Consider the following 16,344-nt stretch of genomic DNA (forward strand, 5'->3'; position numbering starts at 1 on the left):
AGCACCTTCTGAGCCAGTGTTTTATCACTCAGCAAGGCAGTAATCCCAGTCACATTCCCTGCCAAGAGGCAATGCGCCTGTGCTCTGTGCTGGGTGAAGACAGTGCCAGTTCTGATGCTTTCACCAGCCAGTAATTCCTTTATGCAAGATGACTCCAACAAACACCAGCAACAATAAAAATCCAACCCACTTTGTGTAAATTAGGTAGACTCCCAGTGCAATTTTTCAAGTAGAAACTGCAAAGGTGTTTCAGCCAGGTGATACGTTTGACGATATGAGCTGTAGAAGGGTAAATTCAGAGCTTGGTTTTCTTTTCATTTGTATTTATGTAACAAGTATCCCCTGTTACCATGGCATTTGCTCTTTTGGTGTCTCAGATTGCCTTTGCTGCTACAATGGAAAGACCTATACCTTAAATGAAACTATATACAGCCATATATATGGGACTGAGTGTGGTGATGCTGTCTGTGGTCCCAACGGAGAGATCATTAAAATACTCATCCCTTGCAGAACACCATCCACACCAGGACAAGGTACTAGATTTATAAGAGGTTTGGTGGTGGTTTTATGCAAGTCTGTAATGGTAATAAAATTCCTCCATTTTGAAAAAAGACTCCTACTGCATGTTTAGGATGAGCATAGAATGTAAGGCAGTTGAAGGTTCAGGAATGAGGGGTCAGAGCTTGTGGGTCCCATGGTAGGGACCCCAAGTGTAATTTTTATATATTCTTACTGTCAATGGGCTAAAGAGAGAATAGAGACATCTGGCCATTTCTCAGTACAGCTCTTACAATAACCTTGGACCTATCATAGTTGACACTCTGGTGTTGTTGTCCCAATGTTTCATACATCTAAACCTTGTTTTTCTCCTTCTTATCACCTGTATCAGACTATGGTTCTTATTGTACTGTTTTCTGCATTGGAATAAGTTGGTCTCAAATGAGTCATTGGACCAAGGAAATAAAGCTGCCTGGCAGTTTATTCCCTTCCCAAAAGAGACATTGCAGGGTGAAGAGGATGTGAATGAACAGAAAATAGGAAATAAAAGGAAATAAAGAAAAGGTGGAATTTTGCCACGTCATTATAACAAAGAAAAATAAGTGACTAAAAATATGTGTATTATCCTGGTAGCAAATTATACAAAGAGGACAAGGAAAATTAAAAGTTAGCTTCTCAAGTGAGTAGAAGAGCTAAATACTTGATGCTGAGCCTGTGTGTCTCGCATTTACGAAACAAGTGGAAGAAGAAGAATAATGGAGTAATAGCTAGGAAAGGAAGTACTATTGAAAGCAGAGTGTAGGTGGCATAGTAAAATGTCTAAATGAACTGTCTGTATTTAAACCAACAGATTCTTTGCAACAAAATATTAAAAGGCAAAATGGTGTGCCACTGGAAATCACCTCTACAAAATCTGGTGAAGTTCTGCAGGATTAGGAAGTTCAAATAAACCTTAAATTGGAATGAATAAGTGACAGTAGAAGGACAGTTTATTGTATTCTATATAGAAAAAAAATCTGACTACAAGGCAGAGTGTGTCTTTATTCTAGTAGCATACAGTGTAATACAGAGAGAGTATATAAATATAGGGAGGATGGTTTTGGTGTGTAACTGTACAGAATGTGGCGGGGGTATAAATTTTTTTTTCCCCTCTTTATGTAATTTTAGAGATGTAACAGATGCCATAGTGCTTGAAAGTAGAGTAGCAGAGGATGTGAATACTAATTGGTTTAATTTCCCGCAGAACTACATATGCAACTTGTAACATCTGCAGCTCTATCATCAATGGTAGCCACGCCCTGCTTCTGCAATGAGAATGGACAATTGATACAAATGGGTGAGAAACCAAGTGAATTTTTTTTCTGCACCATTGATGTGGGAACCTGTACTGTTAGCTGCAGGTGCTTCAGCAAGGGCTCATTCATCCTACTGCAGCTACATGTTACTACAGGTTGTTACATGTTTGAACAATAACTAACACATTCAGAACTACAGCTCTCATATCCTATAACTTTGTCCTGGTTCAGATATCCCTGGTGTAAGGAAGCTTATACCAGATGCTAAGTTCAGTGGACCCCAGCACAACCCCCAGATTCCAAACTGCTGAACAAGGGTTTGTAATCCACAGTCACATTCCAAAAACAGAGGAGGGAAGACTCGTCATCTCTCAGTAGCTCCTGAGCAACCTCACTGCTGGTCTTTGTGAAGACCAGATGCACTCAGTGATGTATTCAATATTCTCTCCTGTTGTATGCATTTTCAATTCCTGCTAATGTACTTAAGAGCAGATTTTCAGATTAACCACCTGTGGCCCTCCCTCTGCCTTTTCCATGTGTATGAATGGAGCTCTGGTTCAGTCACTGAATTCAAGAAGCTGCAGACAGACAGTCACACTTAGAGCATAGCCATCAGGTACAGGCAGACCCAGCTAGTTAAATACAGGGCTGAGTATGTGGCTGATCTGTGATGTATAGGCCTTGAGAGATACCAATTTAATGCACAATTCAGTGCTAACAGTTGGGTTTTGGCCTTGCAGGAGAAAACATTTCTCTGCCAGTGAATATATCAGGTCATTGTGCTTACTCCGTTTGCAATACATCGTGTCAGATTGAATTAATTTGGGCAGAGTGTAAAATTGGTCATACTGAGACCCTCAAGATCTGTGATTCAGACTCCGAAGGCTGTCCACCAACATCTGCTCCCAGTACAACAAGCCAAGTTCCTGCTTCCACAGGGACTTCTGTTAGCGACTGTCTTGGGCTCATTCCCCCCAGAAAGGTGAGAGACTTGAAAGAAGATGTATTTCTTCAGCTACAGCGTTGCCTACAGCCAAGATTTGGTGTTCTCTGATGCTGGTAACTGCTACTGCAGCTGGATTGTAGATGTGGCTGAATTAGATTATTTAGAAGTATACTAGAAGACCCAAAGTAACTCAGGGAATAAGTTGAAGATTATTCTTTCCATGTGAAATATCTAAATGATTGTATGTGAACAGAGCTACCTAAGCTGAAAAAAGGCTAGGAAACCACATCTGGAAGAGTGTCATTATCAGAAGCAGTCAGGACCATAGTAATGAGTCCTATATAAAATGTTGTAGAACAGAAGTAGATATCAAGGCTCTGTGGACTGCTATATGTTTCATATTATCTGGTTTCCAGAGAAAGAGTAGATATCAAATAATGCCGTGCTAGACAACTAACTGAATAGAGTGTAGTTGCTGTGTGATTTAAAAAATTTTGTCACATTACTTTGCTATGTGCCTCTCCTCTTATTTTTCAATCCATCAACAGTTTAATGAAACATGGAACTTTGGAAACTGCCAGATTGCCACATGCCTGGGAGAAGGAAACAATATTAAACTGTCCAGTATAACTTGCCCTCCTCAGCAACTGAAACTCTGTGTCAATGGTTTCCCATTCACGAAACACTATGATGAAACAGGTTGCTGTGAAGTCTTCGAATGTCAGTGTAAGTATTGAGGCAGGAGAATCCCTGACATTTATGTTATGTTCAGCTGGGCATCAAGAAAGATAAGTCTATGTAGTCAACATCTATATTATGTTCATATTATAAAAATTCAATAGAATGTAATGAAACAGAAGTCCCACCTAAAATATTGGCTGTTAAGAGCAGATAAGAGTGTCCTTGTTGGGTTAGTTTTTCTTTATTGAACCGGTTTTTCAGCTTTCACTGAAAGTGAATAAAAGACTTAAAACCAGCTCATACTTACAGGAAGATCAGAAGCCAAACTCGAAGGCTGTTACTCTGTCTTCCAGGTATTTGCAGTGGATGGGGAAATGAGCATTATGTGACTTTTGATGGAACCTATTATAATTTTAAAGAAAACTGCACCTATGTCCTTGTGAAGTCAATTCATCCTGACTCTCTCAACTTCTGGATTCACATAGACAACTACTACTGTGGTGCCATTGATGGAGCAGTTTGTTCAATGTCCCTTCTCATTTTTCACTCCAACTCTGTTGTTACTCTGACGCAAGCGATGGAACATGGAAAAGAAACAAACTTGGTAAAGTACTGTGTTAAGATGAATTCTCAATATTATTTTTCTGTAGTTATATTACTGTACTACTAAATGTCCTGTCACTACAAAGGATGAAGCTTGTAAAAAATGAAATGGGTAGGAAATACAATTACATTGCTTTCTTTGTTTTCCTTTGTATCAACAAAAAAATGTATATTCTAAAAACTTGGGAAATGATCACTTAATTGAAAGTTATGTTTTTCTTCCTGACATGAGAATTCAAATATAAATTACAACATATTAAAAAGGAATTATAGAGAACTGTTTCAATGAATGCCTTAGATTGACTTCATTTGGTGCACCTGAGGTCTGAATGTGTGCTGCTCTACTTTCTGGTTGCACAAACTGGATACCTTACTCAAGAGAAGGATGTCCATAGAGAACTTTTTTTCCACTTCGTTTCAGATTTTGTTAAATGATAAGAAAGTTGCTCCAGACATTTTCAAGAATGGTATCAGGATAATCAGTTCCGGTCTTTATGTCATAGTTGAAATACCTGAATTAGAAGTTTATGTCTCCTACAGTCGACTTGCATTTTACATAAAACTCCCTTTTGGAAAGTTTTATAACAATACCATGGGACTGTGTGGTGAGTGTCTTTATTAGCTGACAATAATGAATTCAATAAGCTTTTCTCCTTCTTTCTCTTGTCCCTGTCTCTAAATTCTTGCAATTCCACTGATTTCTATTTCTCACAAATTTTAATAAATTTATCTCTATTTGGGGGAAAGACACTGTTAGGTGGCAGAGTTTTAAGTCACTTCCTTTCATTCTGTTCGCAGTCTGCTAATGGATAGAGTACATCCTCAGCGGTAACGATAACGTGAATTGGGGATTCTATAAGGACAGCAACACGATTGTCAACTTCTAGTAGTTGGAAATGTCCTGGGGGGAGTTCTGCTGTTGGGATTATGCATGAGTTGAATATTAAGTCTTTGAAATCTGTGTGCTCATAGGTCCAATATCATTGATGTCCAATAGCTTTTAGAGTTAGGTCAGGCTCATCGATTTCATCCATTACGTACAGGATTTGTAGGGATGGAAGGGCAAGTAAGACAAGTATGAAGGCTGGTAGGATTGTCCAGATTAATTCAACTTCTTGTGCATCAACGGTGTTTGAAGACAATTTTTCTATTAGTATAAGTGCTAGAAGACACAGGACTAATCTACAGATTGCTAGGGTGACTATTAGGGCATGATCGTGGAATTCAACAAGCTCTCCTATGACAGGGCACGAGGCATCTTGAAATCCGAATTGTAAATTGTTGGCCATTTGAGAAGTACAGGATTTTCACTTGTGATTTAGTCTTGACAAGGCTACGTAATGGGTTTACTAAGATCTAATAAGAAAGAAGCATAAGTTGTTTGATGCAGTTGGCTTGAAACGAGCATACAAGGGTTCAATTCCTTCCATTCTTGTACTTGAACAAACACTGGTTTTTCAAAGGTGTGATATGGAGATGGGCAGTCATGGATTCGTTCGATGTTGGCTCTAAGACCTTCCTGTGAATCATATCTACTTGACAGAGGAATGAATGAAATCTGGAGAGTCCTGTGCTAGACAGAGCCATCCTAGTTGCTTTAGCTATCAGGAGAAATGCATGAACCAACACATCAACCCTAGTTTTCACAAGTAACTTGACAAACCTTTTTTCCCAGTCTTCTCTTTCTACAAAAAGATCCTGGGAACTCATCCAGGACCCCACGTGTTGTTACCTTCCCACAAGCAGGTGAACTTCCTTCCAGGTTTTCTCTAGAAGCAGCTTAATCAGCACCAACTGTCCTCAAACTCTTACTTTGTTTTTATATTGCTACCAGGTACCTGCACCAACCAGAAGACTGATGATGCTATGAAGAGGAATGGCAAGGTTATCGAGTCCTTGAAAGAGATGGCATTAGATTGGAAAGTCCCGGATCCTACCAATAGATACTGCACCCCAGGTGTCTCAGAACCAACCGAGATTGAATATCATCAGCACTGTGAACCTTCTGATCTGTGTAAAATAATCTGGTAAGACAAGTCCCCAAAATGCCAGAAAGGTCCACAAGATAATTTTGTGCTTCACTACATGGGTTGGGTGAACTGCTTATAGGATATGAAGAAAATATTAAGTGTAGCATACCTTGAAAAACTGAGCAGAGAACTGATATGTTCCTGAGTTTGGCAGATCTTTTTCAGGCACGTCATCAAAATGTGTCTTCCTTTAATAGTGTCTGCTGCTTGGCACTCCCTCTGCCTCTCAGTTCTGGAGAAGCCAACCAGAAACTAGTTGTAATTCCGTTTCTCAGAGGTCTGGATTAAAAGATACACAGTCAGACTCTAGTAAGCAAATGTGTGTTTGTTTCTAAAATAATTCTGTGGTTTAAACAGGATTGTCAAACATGCTGACATAAAAATATCAAACTATAGAATTGTATCTGTGAGCTGTGTGGGAGACTTTTCTTTGCAGGTATCAGTCCAACATAAAATAACTTCCTTTCAAAGCATTGTAAAGAATGGGAGGTAAAGCTCATTCTTAATTAAGCTGTGTGGGTGTATTGTCTATCAGAGCAATTTGTAGTTGCATCTTTACCTTGAGGCTTTTCTGGGTTGGGAAGGGATTGTTTCTAAGTTAAATTTTTCCTTGGAAGTAGCCAAATGAAGTGAAATGCCATGTCTGTCTCCTTGCTTTGTGAAGGAACCTGACTGAGTGCCATGGTGTGGTCCCTCCACAGCCCTACTATGAGGCATGCGTGGCCAGTGGGTGCTCAGAACACCACCCCAGCACCGAGTGCCAGAGCATGCAGACCTACGCAGCCTTGTGCGGGCTCCACGGGGTCTGCGTGGACTGGAGGAGGCAGGCAAATGGGCAGTGTGGTAAGCCTGAGAAAGACCTGCTAGTGGTGAAGCAAATCTGGTCTGTTCTTTCCTCACCTACATGCTTGTTTGTGTTCCTCCACAACATCAGGCTTCAATCTTTCCTCAGCTGCTCTGGACCTAAGAAAAAGTAGGAACAAATAAAAGACGTTGTTCAAGTCCAGAACTGGTGAAAAACAAGTGGGAAACAGGTCCATAGTCTCTCCTGAGCAGCTCAGCTGAGGAGTCCTATGTGTTACCTAGAGATTCATCACTAGATGGCAATGCACAGCTTCTCCGTGCTTTGCCGTGCTGAGAGGGACCCAGTGATACAGGGGTAAGCAATACTAGTACTGTGGCAAGCATCTTGCTTAATCCTTTGATCCACTCTTGCTGAAGCTGCAGGGACCCCCTCCCTGGACTAGAGCCTGGGCTGTGCGGACTCGTTGGGCAAGCACTATTAGTGTGTGATTTGTATGTTGTGCATTGAAGGTTACACATGGGTCTGGACTTTCTAACCTGTGTGTTATAATGCTCCACAGAGGCCAGCTGTGCTCAGGATCAGGTGTACAAGCCATGCAGAGAAGCAAAAAGAAACACTTGCTTCAGCAGGTGAGTCATTTCTAGGGCACTTTTCAAGTCCATAATTTGAAAATTGCTGAGGAAGGCTGAAAGTTCACATTTTTGGGGGATTTAAGTGTCTAATTTCCTCGGGGCACTTTTCTGCCTCTCATTCATTCCTGTTTATGTTCTAATTGTGCAGAGAAGTTGTTATGGACATCCTCCCCTCCCAAAATAACACACCAATGTTTGTTGAGGGATGCTACTGTCCTGATGGAAAAATTCTGCTGAATGACCATGATGGCATTTGTGTTTCTGTCTGTGGTAAGAAATAATGTAAATGTTGGGATGGGAAGGGGTTATAAGACCCTGACTGGAAGTGCACATTAAAGCGGATGTTCTGGGTACAGAGGAAATGGGGTGGACCTTAGTACTGACCCCTTCTCGTTAGGCTGGAAATGTTTCAGATTGGCAGTTTCTGCCTGCTCTTATGCAGGAAGTGCAACATGCAAAAGAACAAAGAGGAGGATCTTTGATATGTTTTGGGTACACAACCTGTGACTTCTGGATCTCTTTCTGGCTCTTTCTCAGATTTTAAGACCTTCCTTCTGTTAATGTACTTCTTCTGTTGTTTTCGTTGGTTCAGTTATCATTAAAGGAATCTGCAATTCATTTTATAGGTTGCACTGCACAAGATGGCTCAGTGAAACAGGTAAGAAAAAGGAAAATACTGTCTTTATACTACAGCCAGGTGCTGAGACCTCCTGTAAAATGACTGCATCAGTTTCTTCTTTTAATTCTAAACTTAAATATCAGTGAACTGCAATCACAGTGGGGACAAAAACATCAGATTTGATTAACTCTAGAACCTTATTATTCACGTGAGGTACAGAAGCAGAAATAGCAGTTCATGGGAATCACTTTTTCCTTGTAGAGCTATGAGGTTTCCCTTCTGAAAACACGTAAAACTGTAAAGGAAGGTGGCATATAATAGCATTTTTTCTTACTGTTTCCTTCTCCTCCCTCTGCGATCTGAACTCTACATAACAAATTAAGGCAACCCAGTCCTACACTCTCTTGCAGCAGGCATTCATTACTATAGCGCTTCTAGTTTGTATTCACTGAACTCTTATCCCTATTGTTTTCACAGCCTAGAGAGGCTTGGGAGCACGACTGTCAATACTGTACTTGTGATGAAGCGACTTTGAATACCTCTTGCTTCCCCCGCCCTTGCGCTATATCTCCACCTATCAACTGCACTAAAGAGGGCTTTGTACGCAGAATAAAAACACGTCTGGATGACCCATGCTGCACAGAGACAGTCTGTGGTGAGTAAATAATTCAGCCACCATAATGCAGCATCATTTGCCTTTAACAGCAATCCTCAAGTGAACTCTGGTATCCCCCAGTTATCAGATTCAAATAAACACACTGGAGTGGTATTTTCTTCCATTTACATGCCAGGAGCTCTCTCTATCACGAGAGATCTCCTCTGATACAGCTAGTGTTCTAAATTAGTGTCGTGACCTACCAGATACATTGGAAAAGTCCCCATGGATCCTTGGGACCACCAGGTGCTTCAAAGGATCCTCTGTCTTTTGTCCCTTCTGAGAAAGGATGTGCTCATCTTCCAGGCTCCTCCAAGGCCTCTTGTGAACATTCTTTATTTATGTTTGCCCTCACCATTCCATTTCCATCCTCACAGTCCCAAATGCCCACCACAGCACAGGACCTCCTCATCAGCCTGCTCCTAACCCTGACCATTCTCAGCACCTACAGGAAGATGCAGGACAAGGGATCCTTGCAGTGGTGGTGGAACAATTTCTGTTCCTCATCCCTTCATGCTGCCATGCAGAGGTCCATTAGGATGCTTGGATGCCTTGAGGGAGCAGAGGGCACTGTCAGGATGCTTTGCCTCGAATGTCCCAACCTTTACATCTTTGGTTCTCATGCACCATCTCTTAATTTTTTTCACACTCTGACTCATTTACCTTTACCTCAACTTGTTTCTCTGTCACTCCATCACTTCTCTTTGTTTTTGAGCTGAGGGTGTTTAGTTTTTTTGGAGATAACGTCCAGTGGGGGAAGAGAAGTGGGAACAAGGGCCAGAAATATATGTCCAGGAAGAAGCTTTGAAGTAGAACAAGCTTAGAGATACTTTGCCTGAACATGTTCCTAACTACAAAAACATGTGGCTCAAGAATGATCTCTTTCTACCTAATTCCTTGGATGCTCAAGCTTTGGTCTGCAAGTAGCACTGCTGGACAGGATGCTTTGTCTTACTTTATCTCTGCTGTCTATTGCAGAATGTGATATAAAAACATGTGTTATCAACAAAACAGCATGTGAATTAGGCTTCCAACCAGTGGTTGCTGTATCTGAGGATGGTTGTTGTCCTATCTTCTCCTGTAGTAAGTACCACATTTCCTTAAGGTGTTTAATTTATTCCTTGAACTACTTTATTTTTCCTAAGTGAGTCAAAATCACAAGAAGTAGCCTATCCCCTTCCCTCTCAACCTTTACAATTGGTGCTTTTTCTGTTTTGGAGGTGGAGTAACTGATTCAAGTGGTCTGTATCTAATATTCAGTGACTGTAACTTGTTGATCAGATACTAAAGGTTGGTTACACCGAACCCATCCAGAAGCTCTGCTGCCAGATTATACTTCCAGATTCACATACCTGACTCAGCTTCTCATTGACTCTGTTACCAGCAAGGTGGTAAACAATAAAGAAAAGCTCAATTAATTTCAATTATGGGTAAAAAAAAAAAAAAAGAGGTAAATAGATTTTTTGATACAGAAAACACCAGGATATAGAATTAGACCCGCTTCGTGCATAACATCTGAGCAGATATTACATGTAGGCTTCTGAATAACAATTAGCACCATGTACTAGTTACTTTTTTCCCCTTCTTGTGTGCGTATTAAGGCTAGTGAATAAGCTCAGTTCTGCTCTTTGTCTCCTCTAAATCACAACTCAGAGATGAGTACAATAACTGTTTATATCATGCCTACTACACAGTTTTAATTTTATTTTTTCTTCCAGTACCAAAAGGTGTATGTGTTTCTGAAGGAGTTGAATTTAAGGTAAGTTACTTCCAGACACTTCTTTCCACAGGCTAATGCTGCCCAAGCCAGAATTTTCTGAAGTTGTAAAAATCAACACTCACACAAAAAGCATAATTAGAATGGCCTGTAATTTTTCTCTGCCAGTAGTCTTATGTACTATTGGAAATTTTACTGAATAGGTAATACTGGAGACCAGTAGCTTGCTTACTAAATGAGATCTTACCTATGTTTCAGTCAAGAAATCAGAATTGTGACTGAATAAAAATTTTACCTCTCATTGGATATTTTAATATTGATTACTAGGTCAAACTGAGCAAAAATTGGAATAACATAATAACTCATTTAACAAAGTGATGCATTTAGGAGTGTAAGCCTTATGTTCATTTTATGACACTGACAGTCGGAGGTTTTAGAGATCTGGAGGTATTAATTTCAGCAAGTTCTTCCAAAAATAAATCCTGAGCTTAAGTTTTCATTTTTGATAGTCATGGGGATGTACGCTTATTCTAGAACCCACTGAATCCTTGCCATGGCCTGTCTCCTCTCTCCTCTGTATTTCCAGCCTGGGGCAATGGTGCCTAAAAGCTCTTGTGAGGACTGTGTGTGCACAGATGAACAGGATGTAATGACACGGACCAACCGCATCCGGTGTGTTCCATTGAAATGCCAAACCACCTGCCAGCAGGTCAGCACCGCACGCTCAGCCTCCCCAACCATGAACAATGTCTGTTGAGAGGATGTGCTGTAAAACTGGGATAGTATAATCACTTCATCACTGAAAGATAGCAGGATTTTCTGTTAGATTCTTCGTAAAGTCCATTTTAGGGTGCTCGTTATTTTTTCTCTAGAAAATTTAAGAGGTCACTCTTGGAAAGGTGCCCTGAGGGAGAACAATTTCAAACCTGTTAAAGAGAAGTCCCACTCCTGAAAGATGATGTTTGTGTTGTTCTGTTGGTGTTGCCCATTGTCAGCTCAAAAAATAAGATTGTAAAGAAACTGCACAGTGGTTTGTACAGACACTTCCCAGCACTTGTGAGCTGAGGGTCTGCACACAAACTATTCAGTCTCTTACTGAATGTAAGTGGAGTGGTTTCTTTTCCATTCTTGGCCAAAGAAGGCCAGACCCACCACCAATACTAAAAATGATTAAAACTGTTATCCTTTATCCTGAAGCCTGCCACACCAACACCCACCAAGAGACAAATGGATATCTAAAACACAGGGGAGGAAATAACTGATGCATGATCTTCACATGTCTGACAGCAACAATTCTTGTGGATAATCATATCAGATCAAAAACTAGTGGTAGATTGTGCAAGTAATCATACATTGCATTAATTTAGTTGGCCTGACTTGTGTGTTAGCCTGGAGAAGAATAGTCAGTGACAGGGTCTTCATGGTAACTGAAGTGTCCAGAAGTCACTATTCAATAAGGGAAAGAAATTGTTAGCTTTGATTGTCAGACTTAAAGTGGTTCCAACAAGTTTGTAAAGGCACTGGAAATGAAACCAGAATGCTGGCTCCTTTCCTCTGCCATTTCTTGTCATCTCTCCATCTCTGCCATCTCTTGGCTTTGATCCAAAGGTGCTTCACAAACAAGACATCAGGTAACATGGCTAAATGGAAAATTTACTCCCACAGGGTTTCCGCTATGTGGAAGAGGAGGGTCAGTGCTGCAGCCAGTGCCAGCAAGTGGCATGTGTGGCTAATTTTCCATTCGGCGATGTGACCATTGAGGTAAGCACTCCCTTGCTCTGCACACAAGGCTGAATTATCAAAAAGACCTCAGCATTTTTTGAACCAGTGACATTTTGAGGCTGGGAAGACCTCTGGGAGATTTTAAAATTTCCATATTTCAAAAATAAAGGTAGATGTTTATACAGCTGCTCTCTGCTATGTGCATCTCACAGGCACCACTATGTTGAAAATTATGCATCTCTGGCAAGAATGGAAATCATGTTACCCCCTTCTCCTGACATACAATAGAGAAAAATAATTTTGAGAGGATGGTGACATTGTGTAATACTGCTCTTGCAGACATACATGAGCTGGCTTCACATACGATCTGGAAACTGTCATTATCTTGCCCTGGAGATACAGGGGTAAATAGTGTGAGCGAGCTGATACAGCTGTACTACCACCTATTCTGAATCTGCTGAGGCAGAAATCAGAAGTGACATAGCTGCTGTAGTGTAGTGAGACTTGGTAACACATCCAGGTAATACATCATGTGTTGTGAGTGTAGTGTTGTGTAGACATGGGCTGAGCCTCAGGCTAGTTCTTTGGTTTTATTATAGCCTGCTACTCCTGTGAATAGTTGATGACTCTGTCTCAACCAGTGGCCATTTTCTTACATGCTATTGCCTCTCTGGCAGCTCTGGTGTTTTTCATCTTTTCTATTTAATTCTTTTATTCCTTGATAATTTATCTTGCAAACTAGCTTCTCATGTGCCAACACACAATTTTTATGTTTCCATGAGCAGGCTTTGCATTTATCCGTTAACCTTTATAAAAAAGATTTTTCTCCTCTTTCACACTTTTTGCTTTTCTTCCACCTGTTAAAAAGCTGTTGAAATACTTTAAAATACTTATTTTTCTCTTGTGTATATTTTATTCCACATACCTTAATACGCCTACCCTCTGGCATTTCTGTTCATACTTCTATGCTCATTCTGCCACCAGCTTTGGATTCTTTCCACCATGTGGCCACAGAAGGGATTTTGCACAGGCTGACAGTTAGTGAGCTTGGTACATAATTTGCAGATGTGAGTTACAGACATTCAGCACTTTCAGAGTGATATGAACCACTCAGTCCCTCTGCCAGTTCATTGATTATATCACTGTTGCATTATTCAATTTTTATTGCTATACTGCATTGGTTTTTTCCTGTTTTTTTTCAGGTTGGAAAGAGTTATAAAGCTCCGTATGATAACTGTACACAGTACACATGCACTAAATCAGCGGGTCAGTTTTCCTTGACTAGTACAGTAAAGGTCTGCCTGCCATTTGAAGAATCAAACTGTGTGCCAGTAAGTATTTTAGAACCAGAAAAAAGCCTCCTGGAATGAGTCCTGCTGCTGGTCTGGGATTTTTCTTTACTGTTTTGAATTAGCCACTTTGGTATTTCTTGATCTTTCTGAGATTATCATCCTTGTTTGAAGGAAATATGCTTTTTCAGCCCTGAATGGAATGACCCATGGAAGTGCAACAGAACTATTTGGAAACAACCCATACATTTTACTTGTTATGGGATAAGCACTAGAACTTGAAAGAGAAGAGTATTGGGGCAATAGCAAGGTGGGATTTTTCATCATTTGAGAAACATCAGTGTTATGAAATGCAATTGAGCAAATGATAACTCACCATGGACCTCTAGGGGAACCAATGAACACAGTGTCTTCTGATACATGGTGCATGACTAAGCTCAGAAGTGGTAGATGAATGAGCAAGAAGTATCATTCATGCCCTGGCTTTCAGCAGTTAGTGGTTTCCAGTAACTTTCAGAAGTGTTGTGAGGCTTTGCAGCAGATCTGAAGACCCGAACATGGACAAAGACAGCCATAGACTTGAATTAGCTTTGGGGTAGGTTCTGTGCAGGTCAGGCTGTTAAATTCCAGGAGCAGCTGACATCCTGTGGGGTGGGGGTTTTGTTCTGGCTTCAGTAGGACCTACATAAGGTCAAGCATGTGTTACAGGACATCTTAACTGACTTGTGAGAGGATATATAGTTTTAAGAAAATTCACTCTCTTCCTTGATGGATTTTTTAAGGAATTTTATACATAACTGGTACACAACTAGGACTGATGAGGAATCTGTGTTGGTTAGAGATGAGGGAATATACCTGAACTGTCATAGTTGCTGCTAGTTGCTTAGCAATGTGTGCATCTGAGCTGTTCTGACTATGTTTGCTTTCAATACAGGGGACAGTTGATGTGACTTCAGATGGCTGTTGTAAGACATGTGAGTGCATTAAATCACTGATTCCTTATTCCAATACTGTTAGGTTCTCCCCTGCTTGTCCTGTTTCTGCATGCACTGAGAGTCTACAGTTTCCACAGGCTGGAAGACTGTTCTTACAGCAGAGTTGTTTTGTACCTCACAGTTGAGGCTGAAAATCCACTCTACTGAGGCCAAAATTCTGCCTCATTCTTCCAATGGGGACACTAAAATTCTTCAATCTCCTTTTCTGTGTTTTTAAATAATTGAAATACTGTTAGTTTAAACTATACTCCTGATAAGAAAAATTGTAGAAAATGCACTCTGTATTCTTCCACTTGGAAACTGCATGGGAAAAAAGGTTTTTTTTCCTGTAGCATCCACCCAGAAATCATAGGTTGTTATAGAGTCACAAATGTAATTTAAAGCAATTTGAAACAAACCGCAACCAACTAAACAAAACAAACAAACAAACAAATGAAACAAACAATCGAAACAAACAATCAAAAAACTACAAACCCTTCGTGTCTCCTTTAGGTGTCCAACAGTGTCTTTACATGAACTTATACATAAGTTTTCATTTAAGCTAGTCTACAAATAGAAAAGTGCCTTGACCAACAGGAAATAGTTTTGCTGAATTACTGCCTTTTTGCACTCTCATTTGTTTTCTTTGCTTATCCATTAGAAATGTAAAAAGTTTTAGTAGGATGATCTACACTTGGTTTCAGAGCAGATATCTTTCAAAAAATTTACTCTTCAGTCTGAAGAAGTCTAACAGTAATATTCTCCTGCACAGGTATTGATCTGCCACACAAATGCAAACGCAATGTGAAAGAGCAGTATATCATCCACAACAACTGTAAGTCAGCTGCTCCGGTCCCAGTGCCCTTTTGTGAAGGGACATGCAGTACATATTCTGTGTAAGTAAAAAAACCCTTTCTCTGTCATCCTCCACATCTGGTCTTCCTGGGTTCTTGTCACCAACGGTCTGCAGCTGTTGTCACCTTCCTGCTGTTTAAAAAGATCTGGTTGGGAAACTGGGTGTGCAGAACAGCAGTCATTGGCAATGTGACTTAATGTCTTTAATGTTGCCTTAGTTAGGAAAATAGGTTCCTTTGAAAAGAAATCAGCTAAATTTATTACCTACCTGTTCTTAAACATGTCTTTATGTTGTTTTTGAACAGCTCTGGTGTTTAGTGAAGTTTCTTCCTGCTCTTTGGTCTCTGCATGAATAAGCCAGAATGTGTTTAATCAAAAACCCACTGAAGTTACTGGGATTTTCCCCATTGATGTCAGAGGATCTAGCCCTGCATGGCTAGTAGCATCCTGAGGAAAAACTGTTATGAATAAGCAGAAAAACAGATAAGAAATACTGCTCCTCTGCTCCTTAGAAGTACCTCCATTTGGAGTCACAAATATGGATCAGTTTGGGAGACAACAGGAAGCAGTCTGATGTGCAAATCTCGTTTCTATAGGTATTCGTTTGAAGCCAGTGAAATGGAACACAAATGCATTTGCTGCCATGAAAAAAGGAGTCATGAAGTGAAGGTGGAACTGGTTTGCTCTGAGCATAAGACAGTCCAATTCACATACGTGCATGTAGATGAATGTGGATGTGTGGAAACAAAATGCCCGAAGAGAACATGAGCATAAACTAGAGGAAATATTTCAGCTCCCATTTAATGCTTCCCTAGCAAGTGAGCAGTTTAGAAAACAGCTGTGAGTAACCTTGAAATGACCATACTTCTCTCTTGCACTTTTTCCTTCTGTTATTACATGAAGTTATAGAAATTAGCTAAAGATTTTACTCTAAATGTTTGTAGAATAAACTGCATTTCAAAGAGGACTTGTTCTCCTGTTTCAGTGATGCTGCTAATGGAGCAAGGTGGCTAACATCTTTAA

At 40.3% G+C, this 16,344-nt stretch overlaps 1 protein-coding gene across 1 annotated transcript in view; it reads left to right on the forward strand.

Moving 5' to 3' along the window:
• Nucleotides 1-16,089, forward strand: part of LOC135989009 (mucin-5B) — a 48,061-nt gene extending 31,972 nt beyond the window's left edge. Inside the window, exons 28-47 of the mRNA XM_065635477.1 lie at nt 378-533; nt 1,742-1,834; nt 2,534-2,775; nt 3,288-3,465; nt 3,774-4,024; nt 4,445-4,628; nt 5,858-6,050; nt 6,718-6,896; nt 7,418-7,487; nt 7,639-7,760; nt 8,117-8,148; nt 8,587-8,764; nt 9,743-9,847; nt 10,483-10,523; nt 11,068-11,190; nt 12,147-12,242; nt 13,406-13,534; nt 14,427-14,466; nt 15,239-15,362; nt 15,918-16,089. Of these exons, the coding sequence (XP_065491549.1) occupies nt 378-533; nt 1,742-1,834; nt 2,534-2,775; nt 3,288-3,465; nt 3,774-4,024; nt 4,445-4,628; nt 5,858-6,050; nt 6,718-6,896; nt 7,418-7,487; nt 7,639-7,760; nt 8,117-8,148; nt 8,587-8,764; nt 9,743-9,847; nt 10,483-10,523; nt 11,068-11,190; nt 12,147-12,242; nt 13,406-13,534; nt 14,427-14,466; nt 15,239-15,362; nt 15,918-16,089 (2,708 nt within the window). The remainder of the gene's footprint in view (nt 1-377; nt 534-1,741; nt 1,835-2,533; nt 2,776-3,287; nt 3,466-3,773; nt 4,025-4,444; nt 4,629-5,857; nt 6,051-6,717; nt 6,897-7,417; nt 7,488-7,638; nt 7,761-8,116; nt 8,149-8,586; nt 8,765-9,742; nt 9,848-10,482; nt 10,524-11,067; nt 11,191-12,146; nt 12,243-13,405; nt 13,535-14,426; nt 14,467-15,238; nt 15,363-15,917) is intronic.
• Nucleotides 16,090-16,344: the final 255 nt, after the last annotated feature.

Source organism: Caloenas nicobarica, chromosome 5 (genome assembly GCF_036013445.1).
Source record: "Caloenas nicobarica isolate bCalNic1 chromosome 5, bCalNic1.hap1, whole genome shotgun sequence".
In the NCBI taxonomy this organism is placed as follows: domain Eukaryota; kingdom Metazoa; phylum Chordata; class Aves; order Columbiformes; family Columbidae; genus Caloenas; species Caloenas nicobarica.